Source organism: Anarhichas minor, unplaced genomic scaffold (genome assembly GCF_050575085.1).
Source record: "Anarhichas minor isolate MPS153535 unplaced genomic scaffold, ASM5057508v1 ptg000024l, whole genome shotgun sequence".
NCBI classification, from domain to species: domain Eukaryota; kingdom Metazoa; phylum Chordata; class Actinopteri; order Perciformes; family Anarhichadidae; genus Anarhichas; species Anarhichas minor.
The window spans coordinates 11,888,503-11,905,504 of record NW_027466470.1 but is presented as its reverse complement, the minus strand read 5'-3'; the positions used below and the strand labels follow the sequence as shown (position 1 = coordinate 11,905,504).

At 41.3% G+C, this 17,002-nt stretch overlaps 2 protein-coding genes across 6 annotated transcripts; both read right to left on the bottom strand.

Moving 5' to 3' along the window:
• Nucleotides 1–27: 27 nt before the first annotated feature.
• Nucleotides 28–9,478, bottom strand: LOC142955994 (uncharacterized). 3 transcript variants are annotated; one of them, XM_076097273.1, is made up of 11 exons: nucleotides 5,783–8,220; nucleotides 5,379–5,494; nucleotides 4,752–4,842; nucleotides 3,148–3,604; nucleotides 2,885–2,957; nucleotides 2,665–2,731; nucleotides 1,353–1,500; nucleotides 1,095–1,155; nucleotides 858–988; nucleotides 646–735; nucleotides 28–217 (listed from the first exon to the last, which is right to left on the bottom strand). In XM_076097273.1, exons 1-11 carry the CDS (start codon nucleotides 5,866–5,868, stop codon nucleotides 197–199), a joined length of 1,341 nt encoding a protein of 446 aa, XP_075953388.1. In that variant the 5' UTR covers nucleotides 5,869–8,220; the 3' UTR covers nucleotides 28–196. The 3 variants fall into 3 exon arrangements, with proteins under 3 accessions (XP_075953388.1, XP_075953389.1, XP_075953390.1); XM_076097274.1 differs by lacking the exons at nucleotides 5,379–5,494; nucleotides 5,783–8,220 and adding an exon at nucleotides 9,339–9,478; XM_076097275.1 differs by lacking the exons at nucleotides 4,752–4,842; nucleotides 5,379–5,494; nucleotides 5,783–8,220 and adding an exon at nucleotides 3,847–3,943.
• Nucleotides 8,368–16,798, bottom strand: lrrc8da (leucine rich repeat containing 8 VRAC subunit Da). Of its 3 annotated transcripts, XM_076097271.1 has the most exons (3): nucleotides 16,489–16,798; nucleotides 14,970–15,076; nucleotides 8,368–11,947 (listed from the first exon to the last, which is right to left on the bottom strand). In XM_076097271.1, coding segments are annotated over exons 2-3 (2,556 nt in total). In that variant the 5' UTR covers nucleotides 14,971–15,076; nucleotides 16,489–16,798; the 3' UTR covers nucleotides 8,368–9,392. The 3 variants fall into 3 exon arrangements, with proteins under 3 accessions (XP_075953386.1, XP_075953385.1, XP_075953387.1); XM_076097270.1 differs by lacking the exon at nucleotides 14,970–15,076 and having other exon boundaries at nucleotides 16,489–16,797; XM_076097272.1 differs by lacking the exons at nucleotides 14,970–15,076; nucleotides 16,489–16,798 and having other exon boundaries at nucleotides 8,368–11,368; nucleotides 11,439–11,647.
• Between the last annotated feature and the right edge of the window lie 204 nt (nucleotides 16,799–17,002).

The window sequence follows — 17,002 nt, the reverse complement described above, 5'->3', positions numbered from 1 at the left end:
GTGTACAAAGATGCAAGAAAATCCATATTGTGAAAACAATATGCCTCCATTTTATTTGGACAAATCCTGAATGACACAATCAACGTACTTTCTTAGCAATCTACTGTACATTAGTGGTGCTGCAGCATTTATGTGTGGCTGTGACTGATGTTTGAATCAGTGTAAACAGTATTTTGGAGTCTTCCAATGATTTCCATCATTCAAATGGGCTGCCACCCTGAAAGAAAAGAAAACGTTAAGGAATCTGATCGCTGCATCTGAGGAGTGTGATGTAGTCCAAATGCACTCCATTTTAATAATAAACACTAGTAGCCTTGGTGGGTACTATTTGCTAGTGCTACTAATCATATGAAGTGTACTAAATACAAAATAAAACTGAATTTTATCCAAGCAGTCCCTAGTTAAAGTGCCATGTACACACATGTAATGAAAGTGATAATGCTGCTATTTACTTCAGGAAATTAATCAAGTAATACATTAAATATTAAAGAGAATGATCTACTAAATTAAATACGTATCCTGCGTGTTTAAATTCTGAATTTAAGGAAATATTTACCAAGAGAGTTCCTCCCTGTTTTTCTAGGCTCTGTTCTTTCTGTTCATTTTTCCATGACGCCATTAGTTGTACTGCGTTTTGCTAAATACCTTCAGGAAGTGTTCAAACTGAGGTTTCAGCTCCTTCATCATGGTTTCTGCTTTGTCGAGGCAAGAACGTCTCTGCTGCACTTGAAACTCCTTCAGGAAATCAATCGGCATCATGATCATCATCTCTTCAACGCGTCCCTTCTCGGGCCAATGTTTAATAAACAAATAATGAAAAAAGAATGATGTATTATGCTCCTTTACAGCAGTGTTACCTTTATGTTGGTGAGGTGTTCCTGAGAGGCAATGTGGGTGTGCACTGAGGATGCAGACGTGGATACGAAGGCACTGCAAGCTGCACAGTGGAACATTTCAATCTTTGTCATGTGGTCATTTTCCTCCAGAGCTGACAAAACAAAAGTTCAGGCTGTATTCAGGCTTTGCTTGTCTCAAATAGAAAATACTGTAACAAAACAAGTGAGCATCTCTCCCAGTTTTTAAAAGATATTTACCTTGAAGAGAACCATCCTCTATGGCTCGGCTGCACTGATGGCTTTTATACTGCATGACTTCCTATATAAACATAAAAAAAGAGTTCCATCACCAACCAAGGAGCACCAATGCACCGACATTTGTTCATGTTTCTATGTTATATATTTATATATAAAAACCATTTGGAAGAAGTAGGACAATACTGCACAGATTGGGGATTCAACCCAGGAATCGTCAACAGGATGTTCAGTATTTAACCACATTATGTATCATCTTACCTGCAGGAAGGCTATAACCAGATCATCATAATTATTCTGCTGCTGGATGTGCTCCAGGGTGTCCCAGTGACTCTTGCTCTCCAAGTGATCCTCCAGCTCCCCACCATTGGCTAACTCAACTTCACAAAGGTCACAAGAGATGGGTCTCCTTAAAGAAAAACATGAAGTGTTGCAGAACAATAAAAAGGTCCCATATTGTCTTCTTGATTATAAAGCAGGTCTAGGTGCTATATAAATACTGTGAATGTCAGAAAAATGCTCAATGCACACAGCCCATACTCAGAAACTGTGCCTTTAAACGAGCAGTCAGGACTTCCATACGGTTGTGATGTCTATGCTATATAAGTGCTGCTAAACTCACTAGTGAGTCTCTGGCTGCAGTGACGCTGTGAAGACGGCGACAGCACAGATGCAGAAGATTAGTAAACACTGACCAATCAGAGCAAACTGGGCTTTTTCATGTAAACATGTTCAAGAAGAAACCCCAAATTACAAGTATGAACCTAAAAATAATCATGATAGATCTCCTTAAACTATTCAACAACCAGAAAGTAGACTTTTAAACGGCCTGAAGTCACCACACAAGTCTAAAGTGACAGTTTGTAAGATTCCTAAATGAGTTAAGTTAAAACATCCATATCAGGTTATAAAGCTGTATTTAAACAAACTCACATTGACCAAACAGGAATTGATCAGAAGTGACGCTTAGCTGCAGAGTAAGTTGAAGCTTTGCAACTACAGTGGCTAACAAAGGCTAGCAGAGGTGTAAAGATATTGGTATGACATTCTATTAGTTTGCACGATGCTGACTATGTTCTCTCTCTCTCCCCTTGGTCTTTACACTGTACCACAAGGTGTTCTTAAGTGCTGTGACTGACATATTTGATTTACAACTAGTTCATTCAATCTGGCAACACGATTAACATTTTAGCTGATGACATCTAACAACTAGCCCAGCATAGGAACACAGCTGTGTGGATTCCTTCTTCTTGACAACATACTCGTGATAAATCCTGATAATCTCAGGACTGCAACCACAGCGACAGCTGATGCTGCACACCAAGCTACTGGGACTGACTTTGGCTTCTGTGCAAACAGGCAGTGAAGTGCGTCGTCCATCTATATTGGTTGAGGCTCTACGTTTGTGCCACAAGTTAGTCCTGCACGATTGTAGCCCGACTGTATCAGAGGACAAAATGAAACATGATGAAAATGTGAACATGGTTGTCCTTGTTGTCTCTATGGCCGGTGAGCGTGATGTGAATACTCTACACGTAACATCTTTAAACAATCACGCGTCTTTGGTTCTTACTTGTCCATTATTATATTCATGTTCCCGTTTCTTGGATCCTCTGTGGAAGGTGAGACTTGGTCCTGTCCTGTAGAACAATATTATACACAGAATTATTATTAGTCTCACAGAGGAAATACACTACATGTACACATGACAAATATGAAGAACTGTTTCTCCTATATTTATATTAACTTCTCCTATATTTAATTTGAAACGGTGAGACATAACACCAATTTACCTGTTCCCAAGTATTTCAACTGTTGATAGTCCTGCTGTAACCTGGGAGGGGATAATCTAACAGCAGTGTTCATCTACAAAGGAGAGAACAGGCTCTAATTAGCATTAGTTCAAATTAATAACAGAGTACAACAAACGGAGCCAGTATGCTGTATTAGTCTACATCTCAAAATTGAATATAACCACAGAACGCAAACTGTATAAATATGTTAATTCAGAAAACAAACATGACAACTGTGGTATTTTCAGTCTTATTGGTGATACCTCTCTTTCGTATTCTGGGATTATTATCCTCTCCTCCCCGTCGATCCTCTCTCCTCCATAACATGCAGGAAACTGTTGGGCGGAGGAGGCGTGAATAAGCCTGTCGGGGCTGCACACCCTGTGGTCCAGAGGGCTGCTTATGGAGTCATAACCCGTTTGATCAAGAGATTCCGTGTTGAGGCTATAAGCCTGTTGTTCAGGCAGTCTATGACCTGGACTCAGACCTTCACTCTGGGTGGGTCTGGTTTCAGGGCTAAAGTCACATCTGTCGAGGGGGTGGCTCACTGACTCAGAGTAGCATGACCCCCAGCGGCGCTTTTTACGGTTGCCACTACTGGGAGACGAACACTGGCGTCCCAGGTCGCAATCCTCATCATGAGGGGATTTGTTGTCGTTTTGTAGCATCTCGTGCTCAGAGTCTGACGAGAGAGGGTCGTAAGGATCATACATTTCAACCCTGAGGGAGACAAATGAGGGATTAGTGTGTGTATGTGTGTGTGTGTGTGTTATGCAATTTACTATTACATAGATCATTTATAAACGGGGATGATACCAATAACCACTTAATGCTTACACACACTAACAATATGCCAACAAACTACATGAACTGTTGGGGAACGGGGAGAAAAATCTTTTTCTGGAATAAGACATAACTCATAAGAGGCTGTGCACATTTAGTGTCAATCTTTTTAAGCTCACACTGATCCACTGCCACTTGCACTTTGACCTCAAGGTGCCACCTGGAATAATACATAACGCGGTCACCTTCAGACAGCCCATATTTCAGCGCAAGTCACTACAAGACAAAGTTAAAGGGTCAAATGTGGGACGTCCTGGATTGTGCAGACAGGAGACGTTAGTCTCTACCTGACACTTTAGGCCTTTCTCATTTCCCAGTTTGTACATCTTGGATTCCTTTCCTTGCCTCCTCTCCTGCCGTCCTAGTACTTCCCATGCATGGGAGATGCGAGCTGAGGAGGCGGGGAAGAGACGCACGGCAAGAGGAGTTGAGGCAACAGGCATTTTTAAAAAATGAGACATCCATGACTCTGCGACATCCATGATTCTTTATTTTTGTTATAGCACTATATGCTACGGTCTGTACAGATGAGCATAAGTGTTCATGACAATATTTACCATAAATTAAATTCAAAAAGTTGCAGAATGTATGTTTGTCATTTACAACAATTAAGAGTGACATATGATTGAGTGATATATATGATATACACACAAACACAGTCCTGTCTATCTATATGACAATATTAAATAGAGCAAATTAGTGCTGAATGCAAGAGAATGTTGTTATTGATATAGTAATTTGAGTCCCGCCATGGTTTGAGATCATTCCAGCTGTGCGTCATGCCTCTTTCATTCGCCACGAGTGCCAAAAAGACTTCTGCAAAGGTGTTTCCTCGCTTATGGCTCTTCAGACATGCCTCCTCGCTCCTCAAGAGGTATTTTAGGAATTGGGACATCCTTCAAGATGTAGCACCGAGATTGATTTCCAGGTCACAAACCGAAGGATCGAGGAACGAGGCGGCACGTAATCGAGAAATGAGAAAGGCCCCATGTCAGTATACTGTAGACATCACGGACTGGCTTACCTTTGTGGACTGTCAGTGTTTTTGTCCAGAGAGTCATCTTGTTGTCCTAATGGTTTGAATGAAGACCTCCATTTATCCTCAGAACATGTCACTGTAAATAACAATGGAGACAACAAAATATATGTTGACAGCCTGGTCAAATCAGAAGGATTACAGTTAGCCATACGTACAGCTAAACAACAATGAACTAAAGCTAGCTGTGTTTGGTTCATTTCCAATGACTTTTATTAGTTACTGGGACACGAATTAACACAACAATCCCAAATGATGACTTGGAAAGGGAATCTAAAGACATCTTTTCTGACAGTTTCAGGCAGAGATTGGTTTCTATGGGTTTCTGTATGGAATCAAAATCGATCAGCAGATATGAAAATATGAACAAAAGATCAATTCATTGTGATAAATTACTGTCTGTGTAAGAATTTTTACATCATACAGAAATGAATCAAATCAGGTAATAACAGTAAACAACACAGCAGCATGATTCGTTAAATTGTTAGTTGTACTGATAAATCCAAGTAATTTGAAGTGAATGAGATTAGACATGCTAAACCACTGGTATGGCCTCATACGGTGTTAATCCCGAGAGCCTGTTTCTAGGTGTGCCTCAATGTCCACTGGGGTTACCTGCACGTTTCTGGGCTGGTTGTGTCTTAGCAGCCATGTCAGACAGACTGTTGTGTGTGTGGTTTGCTAGCTTCACTGGGATGTGTAGCATTGCTTCTTTGAAGTCCCGGGGTATTCTGTTCATCACAGAAAAAAAACAGCTGAAACCATTGAACTGAACATGAATGCTAACATCAAGAAACCAGGCGAGCAAAGTTAGCTCGTTTAGCATGTTGTGCTGTTAGCTTTAGCTACATATAACGTTAGCTAACTAGTAGCCTCACACAGAACAGTTTATTGAAAATAACGTGAGGCAGTTAGTTTCGTGATAAACAAAAACACATTGTCAGACTCTGACACTAACACCACAGGCGCTTTTGCTCGACGTTTATAATGTGAAACTTTCTCAAATAAATGAACGTTACCTTCCGAGCGGCTGTTGTGTGTATACTGGAGCTCCTCCTTTAAGTATTGCTAAAGGGTTTAACGTAAAGTTATTCTGAAGATTCATTATTTGGTTGCTTTATAGGAGCAGATATAACATGCAAGATGTGAGGCTCGTTCACCTACAAACTGCTGGTTAACAAACAAATGGCATCTCCCGACAGATGGCAGCACACTGCAATACATGACGGACCTGCCTCTGTACTTTTTTAACTGATCCGGACACACACGAACACCTGTATGTAAGTGTCCTGAACAGCTCAATTAGCTGCAGGGCCGCTATTGAACCAGATTTAAATGAGTCTTTCTGCATTAGGTACTGTTTTTCTGTACGAAAGGCCTACATATACGCACACAATAATTAAAATAGCACAAACCAGTTGACAAGTTGGAGGCCTCTCAGGTTCCTGAAGGAGGCCTCAAAGGCCCCAGAGTGTACGTGTTGGTTAAATTTTTTAATTGTATGTGTTTGAAAATATGTACCACTAAAATACAATATCATATGACATGATCACAGCTTTAAAGTGGCCCTGCATTAGTCTGTATTGTCTACCTGTGTCATAATTTGCATCCTGTATATCCCTAAATATATTTGTGGTTAACTAATGTACCACAAATAAAGGCTCAGTAGTGGCTCGCATCTCATTTCTGAACCCCCAGTGGATTAATCTGGTCATGGATTACATACAAATTATGATTTTTCCTGACACTGACACAATTTTGGAAACCATTGCAAATAATGTTAGTATGATACATGCTCGTTATTACATTACATTACATTACAGTCATTTAGCAGACGCTTTTATCCAAAGCGACTTACAATAAGTGTATTCAACATAGGTATTCAAGAGTACTACAAGTCACCAGAAGTCATAAGTGCATCTCCTTTTTTAAACAAGCATCTAAGAGCATAAACCAGAGCAAAAGTACAGTGCAGAAACAAACTAATATGAATACAATAAGTGCAACAAACTAATATGCATACAATAAGTGCTAAGTGGAAGGCTCAGGGTAGTACTTCTTGAAGAGGTGGGTTTTCAGCCTGCACCGAAAGATTGGCAGCAACTCTGCTGTCCTGACGTCAGTGGGGAGTTCATTCCACCACTGTTGTGGTTATACTATGCTACAGTGTTTATAGTGACTTCACAATGGAGAAAGAATGCACCCTTATTTTGAAATCTGTGACAGACTTCTAAAGGTATATTGTAATACAGAACATGATCTGCAGAGGAGAGCAGCATTTGTTCACAGGTTATTTACTCTCAACAAAGTGAATGAGCGCAACAGTATGAGCAGCAGTATGTGCTGACGCCTTTAAAAGCCAGGGTAGGGTATCTCAAGGACAGTTACATCATGATGTAATTTCTCAGACAAGTTCCCTTACTCGGAGGGTTACTGCAAGGCCATCAATTAGACTGTTGAACAGAAGGCTACATACATGCATAACATGCAATAACTCTATGACCTTGACCAGATGAACACAGAAACAGTGAAACTATTGTTTCCTCGTCACCAGGACTCACTCACTCACTCAAACATTATTACTGGTTAGCAGAGAATCACCAGGTTCCCAGTAAAAGCCAACCCATGTACAGGAGAACGGACTGGTCTGATGGGAATTATACTTTTGACATATCTTCTGTAGGATCATATGGGTGGATGAACACAAGACATCTCTCTTCATCATATTAACATTATACACCAGGTGAAAAAGATTATGGATTACGTGGGTTAAGCCTAATAAACCAGAAGATATGTCAAGACAAAGACTACAGCTTCTTTACCATCAGTGAACTGGAAACACATCATGTGGACTCATTTGCTTGAGTTTATAGAGCTTTTAGGTGTCTCACTGTAGAATTAGCAGGTTGGGATCATCGTCTTCCCTGAGTCACTGAGGTCAGTGTAACCTGGTCCACGATCTGTCTCTTGATGACATGGACAAATGGTCCATGGCTCAGGGGCCTTTGTATGCCTTGTAGGCGGACATGAGCAAAGACTCTTATTTTGTAAGAGTGAAACGTGTATACCGTTCCCACATTTTGAATTATCAAACACAGGTGTGACTAATAAGCTGATTAATTGCTGCATTGCAATAATTTCTGAGACAGAGGCATTGGTAATGTTATTAGATCCACATGTGTATTTCCTGCTATTATGAGTCAAATAATTAAATGAATCTGATTCATTCACTTCGCTTTCTCATTGCAGCATACTGTGTGCTCCAATAACCACACTACCATCCTATTTAGTATGCCAGAAAATACTTTGTATGTCCCAATACATAGTATTTCAAATGCAGTATTCCAAAAATAACAGGATTTCCTTCTGCATCCAGTCACATTTTGCAGTGTTGCAAGCCAGCATGCAGCTGATAAATGAGCAAGAGGGTGAAAGGGTGCCATGTTATAATGAAGTAGAATGTCCCAATTGAATGCATACTACATGCAACCGTGCGTACTGTGTAAGGGCATCTGCAGTATGTACTGAAGTAAAGTATGCGATTCTAAACGCAGCTCAAGTGTTTTGTGGAGTGCGTCTGAAGTACACGAATAATGATTAGACATTCATCTAAAATCGTGTTTTATTGTGCCATAAAGCTGTGAACTTTGAGCATAGGATCACAAAGGTGGTACAGCAGCTCTGAAGAACACAAACTGTATATATAGGCCTACATAGAAATACATTGAGAAGAATGAAGGCAGATGTGTCGTCATTGTTCAGTTCTGACATGTTAAGTAATCAGTCCTACCGGTTTTATTACACATTTCAAACTTCAAAGCATGATTAAAAAGAGTTCCCTTTTATCAGCTCACGTTGGTCTGGGGACATGTTATCACAAAGGACATTCACCGTTCTTTAAATCAATATGTTTTCAATGTGCAAATGAATTACTAAAGGCCTTAGTATACAATCTCTACAACAGGAAGGTAAAGGTTAATTTCTGGTGCTTCGTCTCCACCTGAGTTTTCAACTCTAAACTCATTCCTTTGGCTACAAGACATTGAGAAAAATAAAGGTTAACGATTGAAATAAAAGTTAAAGCTACTGAGAAAGAAGTGTTGCATTGTGTCCTCTTCTATAACACGTAGACATTGCTCTGTGGATAGTGTATGTATGAAAAACTGACAAGAAAACATTAACAATTCATTTTTGGCCTTGTGTTTGTGAAAGCCCTCACTGTAAAACAAAAAAAAAGAAGAAAAAAAAAAGCAGCAGTTAAGGCAAAAAAGATTGTTCCCCATGGTTACAATTATACCTGAGTACAAACAATAATGGAAAATCTACATACTGTGTCATTGGAGCAAACAGTTTTGGTCTATAGAGTATTACATAGAGAAGCTAGATTTCTAATGTTTTATTACTCAAAGCTATGAAAAGCCTAAATGCCAAAGAGTTGCTGAATTACATATTCAGCAACAAGTAAAACTATCTGTACCATTTTTAATACACAAGCAACTTAGACAACTCATTAAAATAATCAAGAAAATGCATTCATTTTTATGGATATTATAATAATAAAGAGTCTCCTCTTACATCCGTTATGCAGGCTTGTCATGACCTCGTGAACCATGAGTCGTGCTTTTTGTGCTATAAGCCACTCGTAAAGGACGCGTTGGTCTCTCGGCTGAAGTTCTCCTTCACTTCCACAGGCAGTGCGTCAAAGAGATGGTCCTCCACAACCAGGCCGCTTTTGCGCAGCAGGCGGCAGTTTCCCAGCTGGACGGGCAGTCTGTCCAGACAGTTTCCTCTCAGCTCCAGCTGAGTGAGCTGGACCAGTTGACCCACAGTCTCCGGCAGAACGGTGAGCGCATTGTTCCCCAGACACAGCGCCTTGAGCTTTGTGCATCTGAACAGAGGCTTGGGCAGCGCCTCCAGCTTGTTGGAGTTGATGGCAAAGTGCTGCAGATTGTAGAGGAGACCCACATCTGGAGGGAGCACTGAGATGGAGTTGTGGCCCACGTCCAAGTACCGCAGTTTAGGGAGAGTGAACAGGGCCGGAGGCAGGGTCTCCAGTTTATTGTGAGAGAGGTGGAGAGACTCCAGAGACTTGACCTGGCCAATGGAGGATGGGATGGTGATAATTTTGTTGTGCCACAGTTTAAGACACGTCAGCCTCTTGAGATGCTGGAAGCTGATGATCTCCTCGATAGTTCGGATGTTGTTCGATTTCAGGTCGAGTTCCTGCAAGTTGGTCAAGCTGAAAATAGCGTGGGGAATCCTCTCCAGTTCGCAGGTGTGCAGCTCCAGTTCAATTAGATTTGTCATTTTTTTCAGACTATTTAGTACCACCAGCTTTGTACCATCATTGTGCACTATGAGCTTAATCAGATGTGGCGACAGCTCTGTGATGTTTGTAGGCATTTTTGTGAGGTTGCTCTTCAAGCACAATGTCTTTAAATGCCTCAAATCTCGCATGGACTCCAGACCAATCATTTTGTTATTTTCTGAGCTCAAGTTGCCGATTAGGTTAAGTTCCCTTAAACTCCTCAGCAAGTACACCCATCCCGGGATCTCAGCAACGTCAGTGAACTTGACATGAAGGCAGCGAAGATGGTCACGGAGGAAAGCAAACCCTGTTTGCTCTACTTTGGCCGGACAGTGGCAGAGATGCAGCTCCAGCAGGCTGGTCATTTGGGAGACCTTTGCCGAAAACCTCACCTCAGGAATCAGCTCCAGTTTCAGCACTTCCAAGTCCGTGAGGTCAAACACTGCATTCGGAAGTCCAGAGAGCATGAAGAGGTGCAGCTCCTGCTGGTCCAGTGCGTTACGGGTCAGAAGCTGCCTGAGTTTTTCAAAGGTCCACTCGTGATTGAGGCTGATCTCCCTAAGCTTGTTTTCACTGACCTCAGACAAGAAGACACCAAAGCGTTTGGAGTAGAGTTGGTCATACTGGTCAACCATGTGTAAGAGGAATGCAAAGTCATTTTTGACATCAGGAATGTCACTAAAGCTGCTCTCCTCCCGGACTTTCTCGAATGAGTACTCTTTCAGAGGCCGTCGAAACACCCAAAAGAGAGAGTACAAGCAAGCCATCCCGTAGATCAAAATCAAAGCCATGTAGCTAATAAGCAGCTTGTTCAGCATGAAAGCCATGTTGTGCGTACAGAAGAACTTTGAGTACCCCGTTAGCTGTTTGATATCGGGTTCACAATCATGCTTGAAATTTATTTTAGCCAAAAAGGTTGAAGTGTAGGATAATATCAAAATAAACTTGACGGTTTTGACAACGGTCTGTGCTACATAAAGCTTGTAGATGAAATCACTGTCCTCCACATGAGCTCGGAATTTTCTTACTTTCTCAAACAAGGCTTTGGCCTGCTCCCCGTCTTTCTTGTCCAGGATTGTCATACTACTTGGTACCTCTGCGATGGGCTTATCTGCAGAGAACTTCACCCCGAGCATGGGTGTGGACGAGTTGACATTTGTGCCGTCGTCCTTCCCCTCTAAAGATACCTGCTTAGGTGCACTGGAGGTGCCGGTCAACCGTTGTTTGTTCTCCTCAGAGTCCTCACAAGCCGTTTCAGACAAAGCCTTCGTGGTCCAGGGAGACTCAAAGCATCTACCTAGAATCGAAACAAAATGCTCAATCTTTGAGCTCGTTTTGGGGTATTTGAACCAGAAATTGCTACTGACCATGAGAACAATGGTGTGGATGAGTGTGAGGTAAGGAAAGTACTTGGAATACCAGGGCAAGGCAACATGGTAACATATTTGGTTGATGAAGATATATTGTTGATAGTCCAGGTTGGTCCTGACCCCTGTCGGTTGAGGTTGATTGGCATAACTCTCTGCGAACACAGCAGTGTGTTGGTGTGTGACGTGGATTTCATGGGCAATTTCGTCTGGTAAGTCCTTAGTGACGAGGGGGAGGGGGGTTGCCACGGTGGTTGCTGTTGAGGCTGCTTTCTGTGCGCTCTGCTGCGTGAAGGAGTTAGGCTTAGCTCCCGAGGGGTCCTCCGGGTCCTCCAGACACGGAAGGCAGGCCACCTGGTCCTTGGTGATCTGCATGGTCATGGCGAATATGGCCAGCATGAGCATGACCAGCCCCAGGTAGTCCATGAAGACGTCCCACCATGGCTTCAGGATGCGGTACGTCGGCTGGATGTCATTCAAGGATGCAACCTCAGTGAGTGTGAACATCACTGCAACGAATAGAGGAGAGTCTGTTAATATACTCTGCTTGTTTAAATGTTAGCATGTAAGAAAACGTCCACCAAATTAGAGATGAAACCAATATTTGATTAATCAATAAGTTGATCAACAGAAAATGAAGTGGCGACTATTTTGAAATTCCAAAAATGCTCTTGTCCCAGTTTCTGCAATGTGAGGTGAAATTGCGGCTTTTCTATCATTGTAAACCGAAATTGCAGCCCTACACCCTCTGATTACAAAGTCTGAACATAAACATTCCCTTAAACACTGAGACCCTTTACTTACATTCATCTTCTCGGAAACAAAACCGAAAAATTCAGAAATAACACGAGTTTCTAGAGCTCAAACCAACACAGGAAGTTGAAGCTTTCTGGGTCAAATCCACAGCAGGTTGTCAAAAGTGGAAAGCTAGAAACACATTTAACCCCCCAGCTGTACAAGGTGTGAATGTGTAACTGTGACTGCACCGCTGAGTGCTTGTGTTCTCCATCATTTCATCTTGGTGTGCTACATTCAGCTCTCACGTGGCAGGGAAGTTTCATTCAGTAATGTTTTCATGATGTTTAAGCACGGAGTCCAGATTGTGCTCAATTCAGACTTATTTTAACATGCTGTTACTGGAACAGTGCAGAGCCCTTTATTGTCTACCAACTGTTTTGACTCACGAATACATTGGGCACTCATGGGTCACTGTGTTTTCCAATTTAGTGGACGTGGCGTTTGCTTGTATCATCTTTCATCCATTTACTGCTTCTAATCCACACAAACACAATCAAAATGATTCATGTGATTCTAGGAATAAGTACATTATCTGTCCATCATGATAGTTTGCTGTTTCTTTAAACCCCGGGACCTGCACAGAAGAGCAATAGTTCTGCAACACATGTTCAATATTTCATACTGCACTATGCGCTGAGGCAGATGACCCATTGAACTGCACTCCAAAAAGGAGGTAGTTCTGAACGTTGCTTGCAAGAAAATCTACATTTAACTTTATATAAATGTTTAGTTTTTTCAAACAAGATAATACTTCAAACTCCATCTTTCTTTTAATAGAATATTTTTGAGGCTTCAACTGTAGTGTAAACATAGTGTGTTTTGATAAAACAAAAATACACAAAGTCACAATATACAATGCAGAAATGAGTTTCTACTTTGAGGGTGACACCCTTACATGTTATGTGACGGGCTAACAGTTGTTGACTCCCAGTGGCGTTATCTTTAAAAGCCAGCAGTAAGAGATTAAAAAAGTATGGCTGATACGTTTCCTGTGTATTAATCATAATATGTTAATATCTTGAAATTCTTTCTCACAGCTAAAAAATAATTTTATTTCAGATCAGTTAAGTGGGCAACTGTGGCTAAGTGGGTAGCAGGGCCGTCTTTCAATCAGAGGGTTGGTGGTTCGATCCCCGGCTCTGGCTCTGCTCAAGGACACATCGACGCATGTCGATGTGTCCTTGAGCAAGACACTTAACCCCAAAATTGCTTCCGTAGCTGTGCCTACGGTGTAGAAATGTGATAGAACCTGAATTGTAAGTCGCTTTGGATAAAAGCGTCTGCTAAATGACTGTAATGTTAAGTTTCAGTTGATCACTGAGATCCATCAGCCTCCAAACAAGCATTTAATATGCAGCATATGGCTCCTGCATATTAATCATGGATGTCTCAAGCATGAATGAAAGGTCACAAAGGTTCATTCTGCAAATGAAGAATTTAAGAATATTTTTTTTCTACTTTGTTCACAAAGTCAAAGCAGCTTTGCTATTGGTTGACAGTAGTGGTGTGGTGCAATGTGTTCCAGTGGGTCTTCACTACAGCCTGACTGATAAATCAGCAGGCTGATATTTACAGCTGATATAAATTTATTACATATATTTTGTATCAGCAGATATGTAAGAAATCGCAGTACCAAAAAAACAAAGATGTCTGATGTCATTTAAAAGCACTGAGAACTAAATTGTTCATTGTTTTTGACCAAATTTACCAGATCCTGATAAAAAAAAAAATGTATGTATTTAAAAAGAATATATATATATATGATTTATTAATTCTCAAATATCAGCATAAGCCTAAAAAAATAAAGTGTCTGTCAGGGTATAGTCTTCACATTTATTGTCCCATCTTATTACTGCTGGGCTACACCCAGTTAGTTAACTTCTTGTTTTGGGGAACTTAAAAGTTATATCTTCTCTCACTGTGACGTGAAAAGCAATCTGTTATGGTCACACCTATACAGCAGCACACATGGTTGTCACTGTAAAGATGGGGTTATGTTGGTGTTTTCTTTTAGTGCTCTGATATTCAATAATAGGCTTTTTCACGGAAGGCATCTTGACATGTCAGGGGAGTAAATAATTAAATGAATGATGGCTGAATGATATTTTACACGCTTAATGATCTATCTGGAGAATGCAGCAGCACAGGTGATGTTTGTGTATCGCAACAGTGACAAAGTTGATAGAGGCTCCACAGTGGTTTATAATGGTCAACCCTCCCCCAGTCTCTTCTCACTTAGCAGAGGCAACGCATCTAAACATGAAAAAAGCTGAAAAAAGGGCTTAGTGTGTGGGGGGGCCCCCCCAGGGGCAGAACAGTCCCCCTGCTCTGACAATGCTGCCCTGTACAGACTGCATACAACTGACCTCACCATGTGATAGTAGCCACTGTACTGCCTGTTAAGTGTTATTTCATTACGATAGATTATGGGGAGGGCTGGGCGGTATACCGGTTCAACCGGTATTTTAACACTAATAATTGTACATTTACAAAATTTCCCCGCCGAACTGCATGATGGGTACAGCTCGCTAACAACAGTCTGCTAACAGCTGGGAGAGACTCTGTCACTCCAGTAATGTTACATTAAAGAACAGAAAAGAGCGATGCAGGATGAACAAAGACTGAACAACAAAAGGTATTTTGGTTACACATATGCAGCGCTGATTAGCGTAATATGTGTGGTATTTGTTATAAATGTACGTTGGTACATAGAGTTCTGATAAGAAACTGTACTTGGAAGGGCTTAGGACCCAGGGGAATGTAGGTGAAGGAAACAGGAAGTAACGGAACGGAAGACACGCCACACAAACAGCTGTTCACAGCTCGCTGGCCGGCTGGTTCTGAAAAAAGAAATACCGTGAAACCGCCAGAATCTTACAAAATACCGTGATATGCATTTTTGGTCATACCGCCCAGCCCTAATTATGAGTTTAAGGATGGCAACAATTTAGTGTAAACTAAGTCAAAGCCAAGTTTGGGCTCCAGACAGCAAGGAAATTGGTCACATGTGGCCATGTGGGAAATATCGCTTATTGTTATGCATTCACTGTGGGGTAGACTATTCCCCCACAAGAGGCAGTGCTCGAGGTAGTCCGGCACTTCAACATTTTACTCTTTGGCGCACAGTGACTTTTTCTTGTGCACCGCCATTTATCTCAAGCTGCCGGTCCTGTTTTCTGCCCTCTTCATATCAGGTTCTCTGGGTAAAATACAACGTGTGCTGTAATTTATTGATACAATGTTCACGTGATGTTTTCGTCATAACTTTGTTTATAATTTGTGAACAAATATAATTATATTATAAGTTTTCTGGAACTGTTCTTTCGATTTACATGATCTAGTTTTACAGGGCAAATATTTCCAGAAAAATTAAATGTTAAATGTTCAGACAAAGACGGTGATATGTGTAAATAATAACAACACTATTTAACTTTTTGTTTGCTTTTGGATTGTTATATATGGTAATGATACTGGTTCAAAATTATGTACAATTGCATTGTTTTAAGTCAAAAACCTTCAAATCTTCTTGGGGGAGGACCCCCAAAAACAATATCTAGTGTCTTTTATTTACTATAGAAATTCAGAATATATCTCTTTATCCTGCTGCATCATATGTGCGATCATCCTGAATTGAACCTGCTCCTAAAACTCAGCTGTGCATGCATACCTGTCTGTCTGGCAGGCTGAAGTTGATTCCAGGCTGTATACGCATCCTATAATATATCATAGAGCGATACTACAGGATACAAATAACACAGGGAAGCACTTTATAACGTTTCAACTGGATTATTATAAGAGTATTATAGACCGACCATAAAAGATGCAAAGCCCAAGTATAATAATAACCATAAAATCACAACTAATTATGTAAGTAGCAAGAGACTGCTGATGCTGACATGTGAATAAGGGAAGTACTGGCCCTTGTGTTTTCCACTTCAAGCACAGACAAGAGGAAATAAGACATGTCTGTTTGGGTAATGAAACGCTCACGTGAGGAGTTCTCGGGCAGTAAGTTCGCGGGTGTAGCAGGTCAGGTGACTTGTTGAAACATGTGAAATTGAGAATAATCATGTCTCCGCAGGCGTTAAACATTCACACCAGGTAACCAGTTTCTTATCTGGAAACCATTATCTACTCGGCCACGCGGGGAGAAACAGTATCAGTCAGGTTATTGATTATTAATTCAAAAAAAAGAGGAAATGCGTTGGTTTAAAGTAAACATTCACAACATAGTTACGGTAACTATACTTACTGCCTGTGCGGCGTTATCTCAATCCAATTATTTCTTCCTCAGCCTGCATGCCACTTTTCGCTCCGGTCGTCAGGTGCGCCTCTAACCTAATTTCTCAGCCCAGTTATAAACTGTGGGAATGACGCCGGTGCGTAAAACAAAGCACTGGAGAACATTTGTCCGTGACAGCTCCTATTGTCGTCAACATCCCTCATACCTGAGCCCCCGGGAAGCAGAGCCGGCTGCCTGGCTTGTATATTTGACAATATGCGCAGAAAGACCTCCAGCGCAATGTATTTCTAAGAAAAGGCAGATCCAATATGGAGCCGCACGGACCGCCGCTGTGGGTGTTATGGGTGCTTCTCATTGGTGGACGACGTTACGGCAACTTCTCGAGAACACGGCCTGCTGGCTTATCTGATGTTGCATTCAAGCCGTATGGGAAAACGTGATAAAGACGGAGCGACACAGCCAACCTGCTGAGCTAAAAAAAGAAAATGAGCTGAAAGTGCGCATTTTACCGACATTATGAGCC